This window comes from Urocitellus parryii, chromosome 11 (genome assembly GCF_045843805.1).
Source record: "Urocitellus parryii isolate mUroPar1 chromosome 11, mUroPar1.hap1, whole genome shotgun sequence".
NCBI lineage: Eukaryota > Metazoa > Chordata > Mammalia > Rodentia > Sciuridae > Urocitellus > Urocitellus parryii.
Genome location: NC_135541.1, coordinates 20027488 through 20046738, shown reverse-complemented (window position 1 = coordinate 20046738; position 19251 = coordinate 20027488). Strand labels below are relative to the sequence as shown.

Below are 19251 nucleotides of genomic sequence, written 5' to 3'. Positions count from 1 at the left end.
AAGGTAAGGAATAATATGAAAACAGCTCAAGAAATACACTAACAAGCAAAAATATATGGGAAAGGAGGAACATGTAGTTTTGACTTAACTGTAGAAATCAAGAGGAGACTGGTCTACATAGGAAAATGTGCATCCTGGAAAGTCAGGTGTGAAGATATTAGAGTAGGAATCTATATGATTTGAATCTCCCCTAATTCCTGAATAAAAATGACATCTTGCGGTATTTATACTTCATGGCTCAGACACCTACCCCACTTGGCTCTATTCCTTACTCACTCTAGCTTTTACTTAAATGAGTCCAAAAAACTTGGGGATATAGCTTAAGAAGAAAAATAACCACACATAATATTCCCCTTTCTGTAGCTACTTTAGACCCGGGTTTGTTACTAGAAAATTCCTGAAGAAAATTTAAATAAGTCTGGCTTTGCTGAATAAAGTATCCCAGTTAATATTTAGAAAATACCCACTGTTTGGGCTAATAGCAATTGTTGGTGGTACCTATATAGAGGGATAGCTGAACAAAGTCTGTCTCTCAAAACCAGTGTTAAATCAATCTCAGGGTTGAGAGGGAAAAAAGGGGAGTCTAAAATCACAAGTGCAGACACATCTAGGATCCTTGTCCTTCAGGATCCACACTTCCTTCAGGATCTTCATCATTATAGATGTTCTCTGCCTGCCAAAAACAAGAAAAAACGGATATTTAGTAAACACGAAGGCTATTCTTTCTTTCTCTCTCTCTCTCTTTTGGTGGTGCTGGGGATTGAACCCATGGCCTTGTGCATTCGAGGCAAATACTCTACCAACTGAGCTATATCCCCAGCCCAAGGCTATTATTTCAAGTCAAGATTTCTAATTATTTGACTCTGCCATTGCTGGATAACTGCAGCTCTAAAGAATCTGTAATGTAATCAATCAAAGAGTGGGTATGGCTGCTTATGGGTATAGGGTTTCTTTTTGGGTTGATGAAAATGTTATAAAATTTGTTGTGGTGATGGATGCACAACTCTTTAGTGTAGCAAAAACCACTGACTAATAAACCTGTAGACAAATAAAAAAAAATTCACCTAAAAAGATCTTATGTCCAAATCTTGATTCAGTTTTAAAAAACTGCTCTTACACAAAACACTTGATATTGCCGGAGGCATAATTTAAAATACAGAAACAACTTTCATTTGGGCAAAATGCATTGTTCTTAGAGAATCGACTATACCCAAATTGCTAGGCTTGATGCTGCAGACGATGGGATAGTCTTTTACCTTCAGAATCTTGTGATGTGATTGCAGAGAAAAGGAATACATATCATTCCTAATACAAAATATGCTGTCTTTTTTCCTGACACCGAGTAGGCAAAACTCAATCCAATTCTAATACTAACTATCCAAGGTTAACATCACTCAACAGGTTTAAGGTTCAGTCCCATAAGACTGTCCTGTTCTCAAATAAAAAAAAAAGTTTTGCATGACACCCACATACATGGTTTGATAATTTGCTAGAATGATTCACAGAACTCAGAGTTTGTTATTTTTCTCCCTAGTGCGGGGGATGAAACTCAGGGCCTCATGCATACTAGGGCTGATGTATAGCCCCAGTTCCACTTTTGCTTTGTATCAGTGTTTATTATAAAGCACTTAACAGAGAACCAAATGTGCGGAGTAGGCTCAAAAATTCCATTAAGTCCCTGGGCATGCCACTCTCCCAGCACGTCAATATATTTACTAACCTGGAAGCTCATCAAATTACGAGTTCAATCTCCAGATTTCCCTAGTCCCCTGGCTAGTAAGCGGGGGCTAAAAAGTTCCAAATACTTAATCTACTGTTTGGTCTTTCTGATGACTAGCTCACGAGGATATTTAGAGGCTCCACCAACCTCACCTTTACATCACAAACCCAGGTGTGGTCTAAAGGTTGTCTTGTTAAAATACTTGTTATTCAGTGTCTTGAGCAAAAAGACAGTTACCACTTTGAATATTCCAAGCATTTCTTAGGAATTATGCCAAGAAATGAGACAAAGATGAAATATTTACTTAGTATTATATCACATTTCTAAAAAGGTACTTAAAGTAACATTTGAGAATGAAAGACGTTCTAGGCCTTGGAGGAGATGTAGTTCTATCTCCTAAACATTTCCCCAACTACTACCAATATACCTTCAAATGATAGTCTACCCACGGCAACCCATTTCACTTTCCCACCAGAACTCTTTAAAGTTTTTATGTTAATTTTGAATGGATGAATTACAAAGAGGTTAAGGTATATTTTGGTGATACATTTCAAACATCCTTATAGTAAAAAATACAATATAGAAACGTATGAAAAAAAAATCAGTACTGCCTAACTTGATATATTGAATACATGTTGGCAATCTTGGCAGGGTGTGTGCTGAGGATTGAACCCAGGAGGGTTTTACCACTGAGCTACATCCTCAACCATTTTTATTTTTTTTTAATGCTTTTTAAAAAAATACCTTTGTTTACTTTTATGGTGCTGAGGATGGAACCCAGGGCCTCATACGTGCTAGGTGAGCGCTCTACCGCTGAGCAACAACCCCAGCCCCTAGTTTTGAGAGAAGGCCTTGATAAGTTGCTGAGGCTGGCCTTGAATGTGGGCCTGCTTCAGCCTCCCACGCTACTGAAATTACAGTTGGGTACTACCACACCCAGTGGAAACAGCCTCCTAAACAGAGTTGTCTCTTAGTATCCTAAGGGGGATTGCTTCCAGAACAGCCATCCCCGACAGGCTGCCAAAATATCTCGGTGCTTAAATCATTTATATAAAATGGCATAATATTAGCATATAACCTACGCACATCTACCTGTAGATCTTAAGCCTTCTCTAGATTACAATTTCTAATATAAAGGCTGTGCATACAGAGATTATTATGTTATTAAGGGAATAATGACAAAGAAAAAAAATTTTGTACATGTTCAGTACATACACAATTTTAAAAAAAATATTTTAATTCCATGGCTGTTTTAATTCACTGATATGGAGGGGGCAGCCGTAGTTATATACAATTAAACACAGAACTAGAGACACAAAATGTTAATATGAAGGATACTATCATGTGGTTCTTTGATCTGCCTTTTTCCTATTTAATCTTACTTCTTTTTGATACACGATATTCACAAGTACAGAGGTAGTACAATTTAATTTCAAAGGCCATAAACACTATTTCATATCTTTAATAGTACTATCCATTTTAAGCAAGTTCTGCTTATTAAAATGTTCTTTCTCATGGTTGATTGAAAAACTTTCCTCTAACCCAGCTATCCCAACTCCTCAGTTTATACCCAAAGGACATAAAATCAGCACACCACAGTGATGCAGCCACATCTATATTTATAGCAGCTCAATTCACAATAGCTAAACTATGGAACCAATCTAGATGCCCTTCAACAGATCAATGGATAAAGAAAATGTGCTACATATATATAATGGAATATTACTCAGTCTTAAAAGAAGAATGAAATCATGGCATTTGCAGAGAAATGGATGGAACTACAGAATATTGTGCTAAGTGGAACAAGCCAGTCCCCCCCCAAAACAAATGCCAAATGTTTCCTCTGATAAGTGCATGATGATCCATAGTGGGGGTGGGTAGGGAAGAATGAAGGAACTTTGGATTTTCAGAGGGGAGCAAGGGGAGGGGTGGGGCTGTGGGGATGAGAAAGATGGTAGAATGAGATACACATTATTCCCCTATACACATTATACACTTTATATATAGTGTATACCCTGTATACACTACTGGTGTGACTCTGTACCATGTACAGCCAGTGGAATAAGAAGTTGTTCCATTTATGTATAAGGTGTCAAAATGCATTCTACTGTCATGTACAACTTAATGGAACAAATGTAAAAATAAATTAAAAAAAAAAAAAAAGAAAAACAAAAATAACAAATGACTTTACTTCCAATCCAGAGTTCATCCTACCATATTTTACCAAATAGCAAAGTAAATGGAATGGGGTTGAGTTTGGAATGATGGACTAAATTGGAGACTATGTAAACAAGCCAAAATAAAAACTGTGTACTCTGATAAAAGAACAATAAAAACCTTTTCCTCTAGAGTTTCTTCCTAGCTCTAGATCTACCCAGACACAAAAAGACTCTTGGAATTGATTTCATTTATCATACTTCCATTAAAAAAAAAAAAAGATAAAAAAGTGGTAAAATACATAACAAAATTATCATCTTAGTTGTTTTATTTGTATAGTTCAGTGGCTTGAAGAACACAATGTTGTATAACCATCCAGAATGTATTTTTTCCCCTTTAGTGGGGTGGGGAGATTAAACTCGGGTGTTTTTTTTTTTTTTAATAAGTATTTTTTTTTAAAGAGAGAGAGAATTTTTTAATATTTATTTTTTAGTTATCAGTGGACACAACATCTTTGTTGGTATGTGGTGCTGAGGATCGAACCCGGGCCAGATGAGTGCGCTACTGCTTGAGCCACATCCCCAGCCCATAAACTCGGGTGTTCTATCATAGCCTTTTTGAGACCCAGTTCCACTAAATTGCCCAGGCTGATCTCCAAATTGTGATCCTCCTGCTCTAGTCTCCACAAGTACTGGGACTATAGATTTGAGATACCATGCCCAGGAAGAATGTGACAATTTCTTTTACTACTACTATATTTAGACATTAGTCATTATTTATTTATTTGGTAGTACTGGGAATTAAACCCAGGGGTTCTCTTACCACTGAGCCACATCCCTAGCTTTTTTTATTGTATTTTTTAAACTTTGAGAAAGGGTCTTGCCTAGGCTGGCCTCAAACTTACAATCCTTCTGCATCCCGAGAAGTTGGGATTACAGGTATGTGCCATGAATTCAGCTATCATATTTTTAGTGCTGGGACTGACCAGTGCCTTAGTTAAGCATATGTTCTACCACTGAGTTACACCCCAAACATGAATTTTTTTTTTTTTTTTTAAAAACACTGGGTCCTGGAGACTGAACCCAGGGCCTTATGCACACTGATTATTTTTTATTAAATTAAGTGCTCTGAAATTTCAAAGGGTGACTGCCTAAAATTGGGGTATTTTTATAGTCTAGATGGGTTTCAAAGAAATCAGGTAGCATTTCAAGCTGTGATATATCTCCTATGGGCATACATATTTGTATTTATAAGAAGGCAGAAGGGAGAAGCATTGCTGAAATAGTATGAAAACTGTTAAGTAAACTAGACTGACAGGTGAAAAGATGAAGACTCCTAGAATTTAAGTCTGGTTAGCTGAACAAGACATGGACACTAGTCAGAAAAAAGGATTGAGGAGGAAAGGGGACTAAGGAGAGTGAAGAAAAGATCAGTTTTATTTGGTTGAGTTTAAAAATAACCAGTAGGGCAATCAGATGAAGGCAGGTAAAGAATAGTTAAGAGGGGCTGAAGCTGTGGCTCAGCTTGCCTAGTACATTAGGCCCTGGGTTTGATCCTCAGCACCACATAAAAATAAAACAAAGGTATTAAAAAAATCAGTTATGAAAAGGACAATGTGCATATAATCACTAACATCACATTGGGAGTAAACCAAACAGATGGCAGTCACATTAAGAATAAAGTATGAAATAGTATTTATCTAAATTCCCCCCCTCAAAAGACCAAACACTTACCATTTGCCACACTTGCATGATATTGTCTTCTGATACAGAACAAATCACCCAAGGTTCATTGGGATTCCAGGAGAAATCAGATATCTTGGCAGTGTGACCACCATGAATAAACTATAATAGGGAAGAAAACAGATATGAAATGAGAAAGAAGACATTAAATTACAAACAATTAAAAGAAGTTACAGGCTGGGGTCGTGGCTCAGTGGTAGACTGCTTACTCAGCACATGTGAGGCACTGAGTTCAGTTCTCAGTACCACATAAAAATAAAGTTATTAAAAAAGAAGTTACAGATTATTTCAATATTGTTTACTGGTTATAACATACCAATAATTCTGGTGGGCCATCTTCTGCATCTTCAGGGGATTGTTCTTCTCCAATTTTACTAGCACAAAAAGATAATTTTAGAAGTTAAAGTGTAAATATAACTTCACAAAGACTAGAAAAATGAGAAATTATATCCCATCTGATTCAAATGTATGATAAGTCAAGATCATTGTACTGTCATGTGTAACTAAGTAAAACAAAAAACAAACAAACAAAAAAAACTTCACAAAGAGAGTAACTAATACAAGACTTACCTTAAATCCCAGACATTCAGTCTACGATCAGTACCACTAGAAGCCAGAATAGTCTCATTGTGAGGTGACCATTGAACCTATACACAAGAATGAAGGAAACAGAAAAGACATGAATTAGGAAAACACACACACACACACTCATTCTAAAGTTATAGTTAACAATTTAAACATTTTATAAAAAGGAATCAAAAGTATTAAACATTATAGTTAAAACTGACAGATCTAATTTTTTATTAAAACACATTACTAGACCTAAGACATCAACTTCTCTTCTATTTCATGTTATATTTTTATTTTTAGTTGTAGATGAACGCAATACCTGTTTTTATAGTTTTGTTTTGTTTTTTTTTTTTTAGAATTTTTAATATTTATTTTTTAGTTCTCGGCAGACACAACATCTTTGTTGGTATGCAGTGCTGAGGATCGAACCCGGGCCACACGCATGCCAGGCGAGCGCGCTACCGCTTGAGCCACATCCCCAGCCCTGTTTTGTTTTTTTAAATGTGGTGGTGGGGAAAAAACCCCAGTGCCTCGTGCATGCAAGGCAAGAGAGCGCTCTACCACTGAGTCACAACCCCATACCCCCATTTCATGTTATACTTTTGAAGATCACACCTCCTTCCCTCCCTCCCTTCCTTCCTTTAGTATTGGGGATTGAATTCAGGGGCACTTTACCACTGAGCCACATACCTAGTCCTTTTTATTTTGAGATAGGATCTTGCTCACTTGCTGAGGGTCTCACTAAATTGGTGAGGTTGGCCCGGAACTTTTGATCCTCCCATTTCAGCCCTCCACGTCATTGGGATTATGGGTATATGCTACTGTGCTTGGCTAAATATATTGGCCATACTTCAACCACAGTGTCTAATTCTGGCCTCTAGTCAAATGTAACCCACTTCTGACCTAAGTACTAAAATAACAGATGACACACATACAAAAATTACTTTCTTAAGTACTTATATGGAACTCTGTGGTACACATAAATAAGGCTGATGACAACATTACCGTAAACAAAGAATTTGGATAATCTTCATGCAATAACACCATTTTAAGCAAAGAACAAAGAGGGCAAAGTCAATATATTCTTTGGGATAAAAAATAAGGTTAAGAGACAAGGTGTACAGAACTATGCCTCACCTAAAACCCAATTAAGATGCCAGCCACATTTATCCATTAGAATTAATCTGACTGCCCTCAGGTCCTTAACACAACAATATTTTATTATAACTTCAAAATAGGCCTTTCTTGCTATAAAAATTTAAGCCCTACAATTTAACTAAAAACTATGTAACTATACCTGTAACATATTCTTCACAAAGCCTTACCAAAAGCTTTGAACATAGTGCAACAACATTTTTTTTAGGGGTGGGGATTAAATCCACAGGTGCCCTTACCACTGTGCTATATCTCCAGTCCCTTTTTATTTTGAGAAAGGGTCTCACTAAACTGCTGAGGCTGGCCTCAAACTTGTGATTCCGACTGTCTCAGTCTCCTGAGTGGCTGGGATTATAGGCATGTAGCACCATGTCTGGCCACTAGTTTTCCTAACAACCCTGAAATACATAGGTGGCCAAGGAGCGAGCAGTTTGAAAAAGTAAACAACAAAGGAAAAACAATCCCAGTTCCCACAGAGAACAGTATATGCACATGGAATATTACTATTACTTTTGGTAAAAGAAAAAGCACAAATGTGCCTACTTGCACTCCCAAGTTTTCCTTTAACATCAACAAAAATTAAGCAGCAATGGCTTCTCTTACCTGAAATATTTCATCCTTATGTGATTCAAAGGAATGCAATTTAAGTTTCAGATTTCTCAGATCCCACAAGGCAACAGTCTACATGCAAAAAGAAAAGGAAAGCAAGACCAATTTATATTTTGTTTTGTTGTTTGTGGCAGTGGAACTCTGAGGCACTCTACCACTGAGCTACACCATGAGCCCTTTTCATTTATTTTTGAGACAGGATCTCACCAAGTTGCCCAGGCTAGCCTTGAACTTGCAATCTTCCTGTCTCGGCATCCTAAACAGGTTGAACTAAGAGGCGTTTATCATTGTACCCAACAAATGTTTTATATTTTTAAAAAGAAAGGAAAACCCATTAACTCAAACTAACTCTGCACATTTAAAATGTAAAGAGATTCACAAATGTATTCTCTTTTTAAAAAACTGTTATTTATTTATTTTTTTGGTGGTGCTGGGGATTGATCCCAGGGCCTTGTGCATGGGAGGCAAGGACTCTACCAACTGAGCTATATCACCAGCCCAACGAATTTATTCTCTTAGAACAAGTCAAACTTACCTTATCAGCTGATCCTGTGGCAAGTATGAACTCACTATAAGGATTGAAAGAGAGGCAGTTCACTTCAGCAGTGTGAGCATCTACTGAGTGGCTTGGTTTGGAAGTATTGTTTGAACGAGTATCCCAACTTTAGTGTAAGGGGGGAATAAAAGCAAAGAAAAAAAGCTTTTGAAAAAGCTTACTAAATATAAAAAATAAGATAAAATATAAGAATAAAACAACAACAAAAAACAATGGGTTCTACTCACATCATAAGTTTCTGATCGTCAGCAACTGACCCAAACAGGGACTCATGGAGCAGATGCCAGGAAACGTCTTCTACTACTGCTGTATGCCCTGTAAAGATGGTCTTCGCATCGACCACTTTTCCTTCCTTTGGGACGGCACTGATATCCCATAGGCAGATGGTCTTAAATGTAAAATTAACCATTATGTAAGAGTCTCACCTTCCCACAAATCCCAAAAAAGAAACCAACTGGTAACTAGCCCAGATTTGCTTCAAAATTGGAAGGATACGCACATGGTCATCTGAAGCACTAAGTAAGTGCCCACTGAGATTTGGGTTCCAAGAAAGCCCATACCCTTCCTTCTGGTGTCCACGGAGACGCAAGTCTGGGTTGCACTCTCCAGAAGGGTCTGCAAAGTAATAGACACATGAAGATGACTAAGTTCACTGTTACTACGGGTTTACTAAACAAAATGAAATGTTGAGCATGATGCCTAAAGCTCCTAACATTTATAAAAAATACAGTAATCATTACGACCAAAGATAAAATGCTTAAGCTTCACCATCATCATTCTGTTTATTCTATTTTAAAAAGGATTTTTTCCACTAAAGGAAAAAGTGAAGGAAAATACCCACACATATTATCACTATAAATTACAGGATGTTAAATTATACAGATGACAAGAAATTAAAACCCTGAACAAGCAGAATCTGTGTATTTGAAGAGAAAAGGGGAGGTACCTGACCTGGTTTAGAAGGATGTTTTGTATAGTCAAAAACAAGAACATCACTGGATGGAGTCTTTGTTGCAATGATGCAAGGGTTCTGGGGCATATAACGAGCCCTATTTACTTCTCCTTCATGGTTGATCTTGATTTCTATTTCAATTTTCCCACTAACTGAGCCAAAACCTCCAAATTCTGTAAATAAAAATAAATTGCAAGTAAGGGTGAGACACAAAACATTCTGCTTGGGTAACACAGAATATGAAGACATAGGCAAAGCCTTTTATCAGTAAAATAGTATATTAGACATTTGTTAGCAATATACAGTGTTTTCATTCTCATCTGACATCAGATATGTTGTTAAATGCCTAATAAGAATTACATTGCTAGGCGTGGTGGCACACACCTTTATTCCCAGCAATGCAGGAGGCTAAGGCCTGAGGATTCCCACATCCAAGACTGGCCTCAACAACTTAGTAAGAAATCAGAAATAAAGAAAATAAAGAAAATCAGAAATAAAGTCCTGAGATGTAGTAACATGCATCTGCTACACGGTTTACTCTCAGTAGAACAAAAACACCACCCTGGCCCAAAAACAAACAAGTCAAAGTATTTTATTAGTATTTGAAGTTAAGAGAAACTTTCACCTCAAAAGGAGGTTCTTCATAAACACTTTTTAAATCTCATTTAAAGTACAAATAAGGGGGCTGGGGTCGTGGCTTAGTTGGAGAACACTTGCCTCGCACGCATAAGGCACTGGGTTTGATCCACAGCACCACATAAAAATTAATAAAAAATAAAGATTGTGTCCATCTACAAATAAAATATCATTAAAAAATTACTTTAAAAAATACAAATACGACAGGTGTGTAAGACTAAGTAATCCCACTGATTTGGGAGACTGAGGCAGAAGTCTGAGGCTAGCCTCAGCAACTTGGCTAAGGATGTGGCTCCATGGTTAACTGTCCCTGAGTTCAACCCTGACACCAAAATAAATACAAAAAAGTATGCTGAATAAACTTGGTACTATTTTTTTTTTTTTAAGAGAGAGTGAGAGAGAGAATTTTTTTTAATATTTATTTTTTAGTTCTCGGCGGACACAACATCTTTGTTGGTATGTGGTGCTGAGGATCGAACCCAGGCTGCACGCATGCCAGGCGAGCGCGCTACCGCTTGAGCCACATCCCCAGCCCCCACTTGGTACTATTTTTAAAAAATACTTTTAGCTGTAGATAAACACAATATCTTTTTTTCATTTTCATGTGGTGTTGAACCCAGTGCCTCACACCTGTTAGGCAAGCATTCTACCACTGAGCCACAACCCCAGCCCTAGTTAATTTTATTTATTTTGGGACAGGATCCAAGTTGCCCAGACTGGCCTCAAACTTGCTATTCCCCTGCTTCAGATGAATCACTGGAATTATAGGTGTGTGCAACCACAACAGGCTAATAGTTCCATTATCTTTGTTTTTGGTACTGGGGATTGAACTGGGGGTGTTTAAACACTGAGACACATGCCTAACCCTTTTCTGCATTTTATTTAGACAGGGTTTCGCTGAGTTGCTTAGGACCTTGCTAAGTTGCTAAGCCTGGCTTTGAAATCACAGTTTACCTGCCTCAGTCTCCCAAGCTGCTGGATAACAGGTGTGCGCCACTGAGCCCAGCTCCATTTTCTTAACTCCTATTTGCCTTTAATTTTTCAGAACCTCAAATATCCATAAAACAAAGAAGATGTAAAAGTAATAGATGAGGGGGTGGGGACATAGCCCAGTTGGTAGAGTGCTTGCCTCACATGCATAAGGCCCTGGGTTCAATCCCCAGGCACTACCATAAATAAATAAATTAGTAATAGATGAACCAGGTGAAATGGCACACACCTGTAACCCCAGCGGCTGGGGAGGCTGAGACAGGAGGATCACAAGTTCAAAGCCAGCCTCAGCAATAGGGAGGCGCTAAGCAATTTAGTGACTCTGTCTCTAATAAAATTCAAAATAGGACTGGGGAGCTGGCTCAGTGCTTTAGTGCCCCCAAGTTCAACCCCTGGTACCAAAAAAAAAAAAAAAAAAAAAAAGTAATAGATGAAACTGCTGTCAATAATATTGCTACACAGGTGTTACTCTTTGAAGGACAAAAGCTTCTCAGAAAGCAAAGATGTAAATGGGTAACATTGTTGGCCTTAGATAACTTTCAGCTTCAAAATAACTTTTGTAAGTTTAGAGCATATGTTTCAAAACAAGGTTAAAAGCCCAATAATAAAAGTTTAAAGACTACAGGAGAAGAAAAAAATACATTAACTAATTTTATTCCAAAAACTTGTAACAAAAAGGAAGGCAAAATAAGGGGTGTCATCATAAGAAACTTTCAATCAAAGCACACAGTGGTTAAGTACATAACTGTAGAGAATTACCACTACCAAAAAAATAAATAATTATTAAAAAAATAGCATAATTGTCAGAAAAGTGGCACCATTCAGGGAAAAGGAAGAGCTGGCAGCATAGAGCCCATAGAACAAGGGTTATTTCAGGATTGGACATATATGGGCCTCACTATAAAACAGTAGCAAGAATTCAAAATTTGTATTTTGTTTCTTGGTACTGGGGATTGAACATGGGGAGCTTAAACACCGTGCTATGTCCCCAGCTCCTTTTTCTATTTTGAAATAGGGCCTAGCTATGTTGCTGAGGTTGGTTTTGAACGTGTATTCCTCCAGCCTCAGCCTCTAGAGCCCACTGGGATTACAGGTGTGAACCACCACACTCAGTTCAAAATTGAGTTTTAAAGGTCTAGGATTCAACTGGGTATGGTGGTACGCACCTATAATCCCAGTAGCTCAGGAGGCTGAGGCAGAAAGATTGCAAATTCATGGCCACCCTCATTAACTCAGGAGGCTCTAAGCAACATAGTGAGACTCTTTCTCAAAATAAAAAATAACAAGGGTTAGGGACATAGCTCAGTGGAACAGCACCTCTGTGTTTAATTCCAGGTATGAAAACCCTCCCTTCCAAACAAAACAAAACAACCACCCTCCCCACCCCACCCCCCAAAAAACCCTAGTATTTTTTTTTTTAGTGTAGTGCTAGTAATTGAATCCAGGGCCTTGCACATGCTAAGAAAGCACTCTACCAATGAGCTACATCCCCAGCCCTATGTATTTAATGTGATTAGAGAAACAAAAGGATCACCAGTTTGAGGCCTGCTCCAGCAATTTAGCAACATCCTATCTTGAATAAATAAAAACTAGGGGTTCCTAGGTTTATCCGCATGAGGATCAGTTGATTTATATGGGGTTTACTGTATATATTACTGGCTCTTTCTCTCTCTTTTTTTTAACCTGTTCTTCAAATATGAAGTGTTAGAGGATAAGGTCTCTTCAAAACAAAAGGAAATTTGATGCCACTCAAAGGGAATGTAAGCTGCGCATGCTGTGTCCACCTGTAATCACAAAGGCTCAGGAGGCTGACAGGAGGATTACAAATTCAAGGCCAGCCTCAGCAACTTAGAGAGGACCTGTATCAAAATAAAAAGAGCTGGGGATGTAGCTCGGTGATAAAGTGCCCAGTACTTAAAAAACAGATATGAGTGTTCTGCTAATCACAAGAAATCTAAGAAACATTAAACATCTAATATTTATGAAAGTGTTCTATCACTAAGCTACATTCCCAGCCTACTTAAAAAAAATTTTTTTTGAGATAAGGTCTAAGTTGCCCAGGCTGGTCTCAAATTTAAGGATCCCTCAGCTGTAGCCTACCAAGTAGCTGGGATTAGAGCATGCCACTATGCCCAGTATCAACTTGTTTTTCACTGTTACCTAGCTACAAAACCTTAAAGACAATTTTTCCCGTACCTGATGAATATGTTATACCACAAACATCCAATGTCTGAATATGTGCTAAGTACTTTATATATTCAACAAGCAATTTACACTCACCCAAACCCACGAACCATTTTTTATCTGCTTAGAATATCTCCCCTGATGAGAATGCACAGAAATAACGTTGGTAGATTTCTGGTTCTTTCAATGGTAGAAATTCCCTCATTACCAGATTAGTAGTGGGAAGTTTACAGAAAAGATACAGAATGAGTTTGCGTTGAGTAGTTCTTCTATACTGCAAACTTAGCTCTCCCAAGCATAAATCTTATTTCTAACTTGAGGCTACTTTATCAAATTGGTATCCTTTTACAATAATTCAAAGATATGAAAGATAACCATATGTCATAAATTCTGTCTTGTTTAACATTCCTACCTCCTTTCTCACTGTCGTAGTGTGATGCATCAAATTGAGCATCATCATTAGGGAGCTGTACACTGGCTATCACAAGGTGGTTTTGCTCATCTGATGTGTGTGTCCCCAAGACAAGCCGATGAATGCTGAAATCTTTTCCTTCTGGTCTGTAACAGCAATAAACAGTCAATATTCAAATTAGTACCATCAAGAGAGACTACAAACAGTTATGGAGACCCACTTTCTACATTTACTGCATCTTCCATAAGGTGAAATACAGAGAACAATATAGTTCCTAATTTATTTTATTTGTATGTTTTTCTAATGTGGTGCTGAGGATTAAACCCAGTGTCTCCCACGTCCAACGCAAGTGCTCTGCCATTGACCTACAGCCCCAGCCCCCAATTTTTTAAAAAACTATTTTTAGTTGTTGATGGACCTTAATTTAATTTATTTATATGCACTGTTGAGAACTGAACCCAGTGCCTTACGTGCTAGGCAAGCGCTCCACCACTGAGCCATACTCCAAGTCCTAGCACCTGATTTTATAAGCATCTCTAACTTGTTTTAAAATTTAGAATTACTCTGGAGAAAAAGTTTAATAAAAAATGAACTATGTACTCTTTACAATGGGCTAAAAGGAAAGAAAACAGGGGTTGGATACTCTAATACTTTATTAAAACCTTTGTTAAAAGGAGGGGCTGAGCACAACGACATGCCTGTAATCTCAGCTAGAAGGATCACAAAGAAAATCCAGGTGTGCTAGTGCCCACCTGTTACTCCCAGAGACCTGGGATGCTAAGGCAGGATTATTACAAACTCAAAAACAGCCTCAGCAAATCATCAAAACCCTGTCTCAAAACAAAACGTAGCCCCGTGACAAAGTACTCATGGGTTCAATAAATCCCCACTACCCACCCCCACCAAAAAAAAAAAAAAAAAAAAAAAAAAGGAAAGGAGTAGCTTGGGGTATAGCTTAGTGGAAGACCTTAGCATATGCAAGGTACTGGGATCAATCTTCAGCACCTCAGACCGACCTTAAAAAAGGTAAACTAGGGATGGGACTGGGGCCCAGTGGCAAAGCACTTGCCTAGCACGTGTGAGGCACTGGGTTCAATCCTCAGCACCACATAAAAATAAACAAACAAAATAAAGCCATTGTGTCCACCTACAACTAAAAAGGAATTTAAAAAAAAAAAAAGCCAGGTGTGATGGTTCATGCCTGTAATTCCAACAACTGAGAGGCTAAGGCCCTAAGGAATTTAGCAAAAACTTGTCTCCCCCCCACCCCCGCCAAAAAAAAAAAAAAAAAAAAAAGAGGGGGGGTGCTGGGGTTGTGGCTCAGTGGTAGAGTGCTCACCACACACGTGTACAAGGCCCTGGGTTTGATCCTCAGCACTACATAAAAATAAATAAAATAAAGGCTCAACTACAACTATGTTCAAGTACAACAAAAAAATATTAAAAAATAAAATTTTTTAAAAAAAGAACTATGGATGTGACTTAATGGTTAAGCATCCTTGGGTTCAATCCCCAGTACCAAACAAACAAAACAAAAACCCGGAGGCAATTAGGCAGTCATGTACACAAATAACTAAATATTAGGCAATATATACTATATGAAAGGCACACAAAAATATGGGAGTTTAAGCTGGGAATGGACGCAATCTCCAAAAAATCTCAGTTACTCAGGATGCTGAGGCAGGAAGATTCCAAGTATGATGTCAGCTTTGGCAACACAGAGACACTCAAAGTAAAAATTAAAAAATGGCTGGAGTGGTAGAGTGCTTCTGGGTTAAATTTCCAGTACCACCCAAAAAAGTAAAGAAACAAAATATGCAGCAATCTAGATTATAAGGAAGCATTCTGGAAGAGACGCTAAGATTACAGATACCATGATAGCCATTTTACATACAAAATTTAAACACCATAATAATACTATGAATATTATTCCAACTTGAAAACAAAGATATCTGACACTGAGGAAAATTGAGCAATCTCTAAGATCACACAACTACCAAGTTAACAACTGGGATAAAATTCCAAATGAAAAGCACAATGGGAGAGAAACCTATAAAGTAGATAAAAACCAGAATCTTTATTGTTTTGAGTGTCAGTTTTAAGGAATTCTAAATTCCATACTGTAGGGAACAAGAAATCATGGAAAGTTTCTAAGCAGTGACATAACTTAATATCATTTGTTTCCTCAGAAGGATTAATTTAACAATGTAAAACAGAGGTTCTTAAAAGTATAGTACTAAGGCCAATAGAACCAGCATCAGCATCACCTGGGAACTTGTTAGAAATGCAAATTCTCAAATCTACTCCAGATCAAATAAATCAGATATTCTGGAAGGTGGGACACAACTGTTTTCTAAGACCTTCAGCTGATTATGCTGCATATTACAATATGAAAACTCCTGGTCTCAATGAGACAGATGCAACACAATTAGGATTTATGAGGGCTTATAAATGACTCCCTGTCAACTGGGTAAACAAAACATAAATGTCAAAAAGTCAAATATGGCCAGGCACGGTGGCACATGCCTGTAATCCCAGTGACTTGGGAGGCTGAGACAGGAGGATCGCAAGTTCAAAGCCAGCCAGCCTCAGCAAAATGAGACCCGGTCTGTAGATAAAATACAAAAAAACAGTAATAGGACAAAGCTAGGGTGGAACCTCCAAGAAATGAATTACTCTGTTCAGAACATGTCAAACTGAAGAAACCAATAAATAAGATACTTGAGGCACCAGTAGGAAGCCAAATAACACAAAACATTATCTGAAAGGGCTCAAAAATAGATCAAGATACACACATATATATTTGTATATATGTGTGTGTATATATATATATATAGGACCACTGAATCCCAGATATTATACAATTTAGCACATGAATATAGTAAATATGACAATACTATTCAAATATTTTTCTCACCAAGTTTTTAAAACTCCCGACAGAAATGACTACTTATCTTGAACTCCAAATACTTCCAACAATCATTGATCAACTGAATGTGGGAACGCCCAATCAGGATAAAGAAGCTTCAAATTCTAAATTTCTATCTAGATACTAAGGTTTTTTTATAATATCTCTAGCATACATTTCCCCATTTTTCCTTATGCTACTGTAAAGGAAGCAGCTTCATTCTTGAAAGAATATGGTTATTTAATACAAAATAATTTTTGAATGTTATTCTGAAAAGTGAAGCAATTATAACAGGCACTTTTTTTTTTTTTTGATGGTACTGAGGATTGATCTCAGGGACATTCTATTGTTGAGCTGTACTCCATCATTTTTATTTTTTTGAGACAGCATCTCATATTCCACCTAAAATTTGTGATCCTCCTGCATCAGCCTCCAGAGCCCCTGGGATTACAGGCATGTGCCATGGTGTCCAGGTAGGTACAGCACATACCAATCATCTATATCCACCATACCTTTGCACTGTTACTTCCTTCTAAAAGTCAGTCCCGACACTCCAAAGTTGAGGTATATTTTTCTTGCTCTGATCACATCTGTGCCACTCTTGTCATAATTCTGATTTATTTGTGTCCATTGATATGTGGACCCTAGCAGAGCCTCAATAAATGCAAGCCAAACTAAATGATATGCTATCCCCTATATCAGAGGCAAGCTACCTGGGTAAGAAATATATGTGAGGGCTGGGGACATAGCTCAGTGGTAGAGCATCCCTGAGTTCAATCCATAGTACTAGGGGGAAAAAATGAATGTATGTGATTAGTCTCATAATCCTCACTATGCCCAACACCCAACTTCCTTTTATGAAAACCATATTATGGGGCCTGGGCCTGTAGCTTAATGGCAGAGCGCTTGCCTAGCATGCATGAAGCACTGGGTTCAATCCTCAGCACCACATATAAACAAAATAAGGGCATTCTACAACTACAAAAATTAAAAGAAAGAAAGGAAGGAAGGAAGGAAGGAAACAAACCATACTAGGACATCTCCAGGTATTTTTTTGTTTTGTGTCCTAGGTCATTAAGGATCCAGCCCAGGGTCTTGCTGGATGTGATCTACCAATTAAGTATTTATCTCCAGCCTCCATTAAGGATGTTTTCTAAGTATCCTAATTATCTTTCTATAATTGTTCTCATTCTACATCGCTATAAGTACCACTTGACATCTACCTCTTCAACCAGAGCACGTATTGTTTATAGGTAGGTCCCATATTCCTCTTTGCATTAAGCAGCTATGGACTGTGAAAATTCATTCGGTTTGTTGAAGGCATTGAGCTTAGACTGCTTACTGAAAGTTATCAAGTTTTGTAATTTGGTCAACTACAGTTGTAATACGGCTATTCAATTCAGTATCACAAAAAGAAAATACCAACATATTTCTCTCTCTCCAGGTAAATTCCAAAATAATTTACATTTTGCCATATTTTTCCCCATCGATCAAAAAACGTCACTAATAGGCTTTGATCACGTGCCCTCTTCAAGGGACTGGAGAAATCAAAGTAACGTTCAAGAGATTCATGTCACCTGGTTACATCTGGAAGCCACTGTGCTGTTAGGCTGGGCCACTCCAGAGCATGGGTCATCACCAAATCATAAAGAAAAGGGGTGTTCTTTTTCCATATTTTGTACTCCTCGTTGATCACACGCTCTTCCACTGCGTCGTCAAAGGCTGCTAAAATTTTTAAAACAAATTAAGTTAGAGAACAGAAACAGAAAACAAGTAAACCTCTCCAAAGCTACCAGCAGCTTCTTCACTCCAGACCCTGGAAAAGAGGGTTGTGTCCGGTGTTCCCAGGAGCAGTCACCAAACAACGCCGCCCTCTACCTCCGCGGGCCGGAAGTCCCGGCTATTCGAGCCAGCACTCCGTTACCCATTCGAGGCGAAGGCGCAAGGCCTTCGAAGCACGCTTGCGCGAATAGTCTGGAAGACCGGCGAGGAGGCGCGTCACCGGGCCTTGGGTAGGGAGCGAGGCAGGCGGGCCCGGGAAATAGGCTGAGTGGCCGACAGGGAGTGTGAGGAGGGACGCACACCCCTAGGCCTCCCACTGCCAGCTTCGCTCCGCGGTGACGGGCTTCGGCTCCTGAGAAACTGGAACGCCGTTAGCCCGCCCCGCGGGGAGCTCCCTCCTCACGCCAGCGTTGCTGGAGCTTCGCTCGGCACCATTGGGCCTGTCGCCGATGTTAGGCCGTATGGAGGCCGCAACGCAGCTCAGACACCCGCCGCCCTCACGGGGCGTCTCAGGCACCCTCACCTTCCTTGTCGGCCATGGCGGCAGGAGAGCCGGGGGTATCCCGGGGTCGAGCGTTGCGGGAGGGGCGGGGAGCCTGAGAGCGCTAGCTCCGCGCGCGCGGCCTCTATTGTTTCCTGCGGCCCCTACGTGAGGGTCGACTCGCGCACCTTCGCGCCAACGTCGGCCAATCGGAGTGCATCCAACAGCGGGGTAGGCGGGGCAATCCCATTCTCGGCCTATCCCGACGCACAGAGTCTCTTTCCGCGGGTCCGATGAGCGCGCTCCGCCCCATCTGTCCCCACACCGCGGGAGCGGACTTCCACTGACTGCGCGCGCGCCCGGGCTGATGGGATTGTGCCCGTTCAGGTCACGTGAG

The 19251-nt window shown here is 39.1% G+C and overlaps 1 protein-coding gene and 2 non-coding genes across 3 annotated transcripts; all 3 read right to left on the bottom strand.

The window, feature by feature from the left end:
* Nucleotides 1-76: 76 nt before the first annotated feature.
* Nucleotides 77-19052, bottom strand: Rbbp4 (RB binding protein 4, chromatin remodeling factor). The gene is made up of 12 exons (XM_077791518.1): nt 18897-19052; nt 18169-18316; nt 13684-13829; nt 9461-9634; nt 9009-9124; nt 8737-8897; nt 8489-8615; nt 7948-8025; nt 6190-6266; nt 5936-5993; nt 5611-5721; nt 77-673 (listed from the first exon to the last, which is right to left on the bottom strand). The coding sequence occupies exons 1-12, from the start codon at nt 18910-18912 to the stop codon at nt 608-610; spliced, it is 1278 nt and encodes a 425-aa protein (XP_077647644.1). The 5' UTR covers nt 18913-19052; the 3' UTR covers nt 77-607.
* Trnas-cga (transfer RNA serine (anticodon CGA)) lies at nt 746-818 on the bottom strand. Its single transcript has one exon. It is a non-coding gene; the product is annotated as a tRNA-Ser (tRNA).
* Trnag-ccc (transfer RNA glycine (anticodon CCC)) lies at nt 8376-8448 on the bottom strand. Its single transcript has one exon. It is a non-coding gene; the product is annotated as a tRNA-Gly (tRNA).
* Nucleotides 19053-19251: the final 199 nt, after the last annotated feature.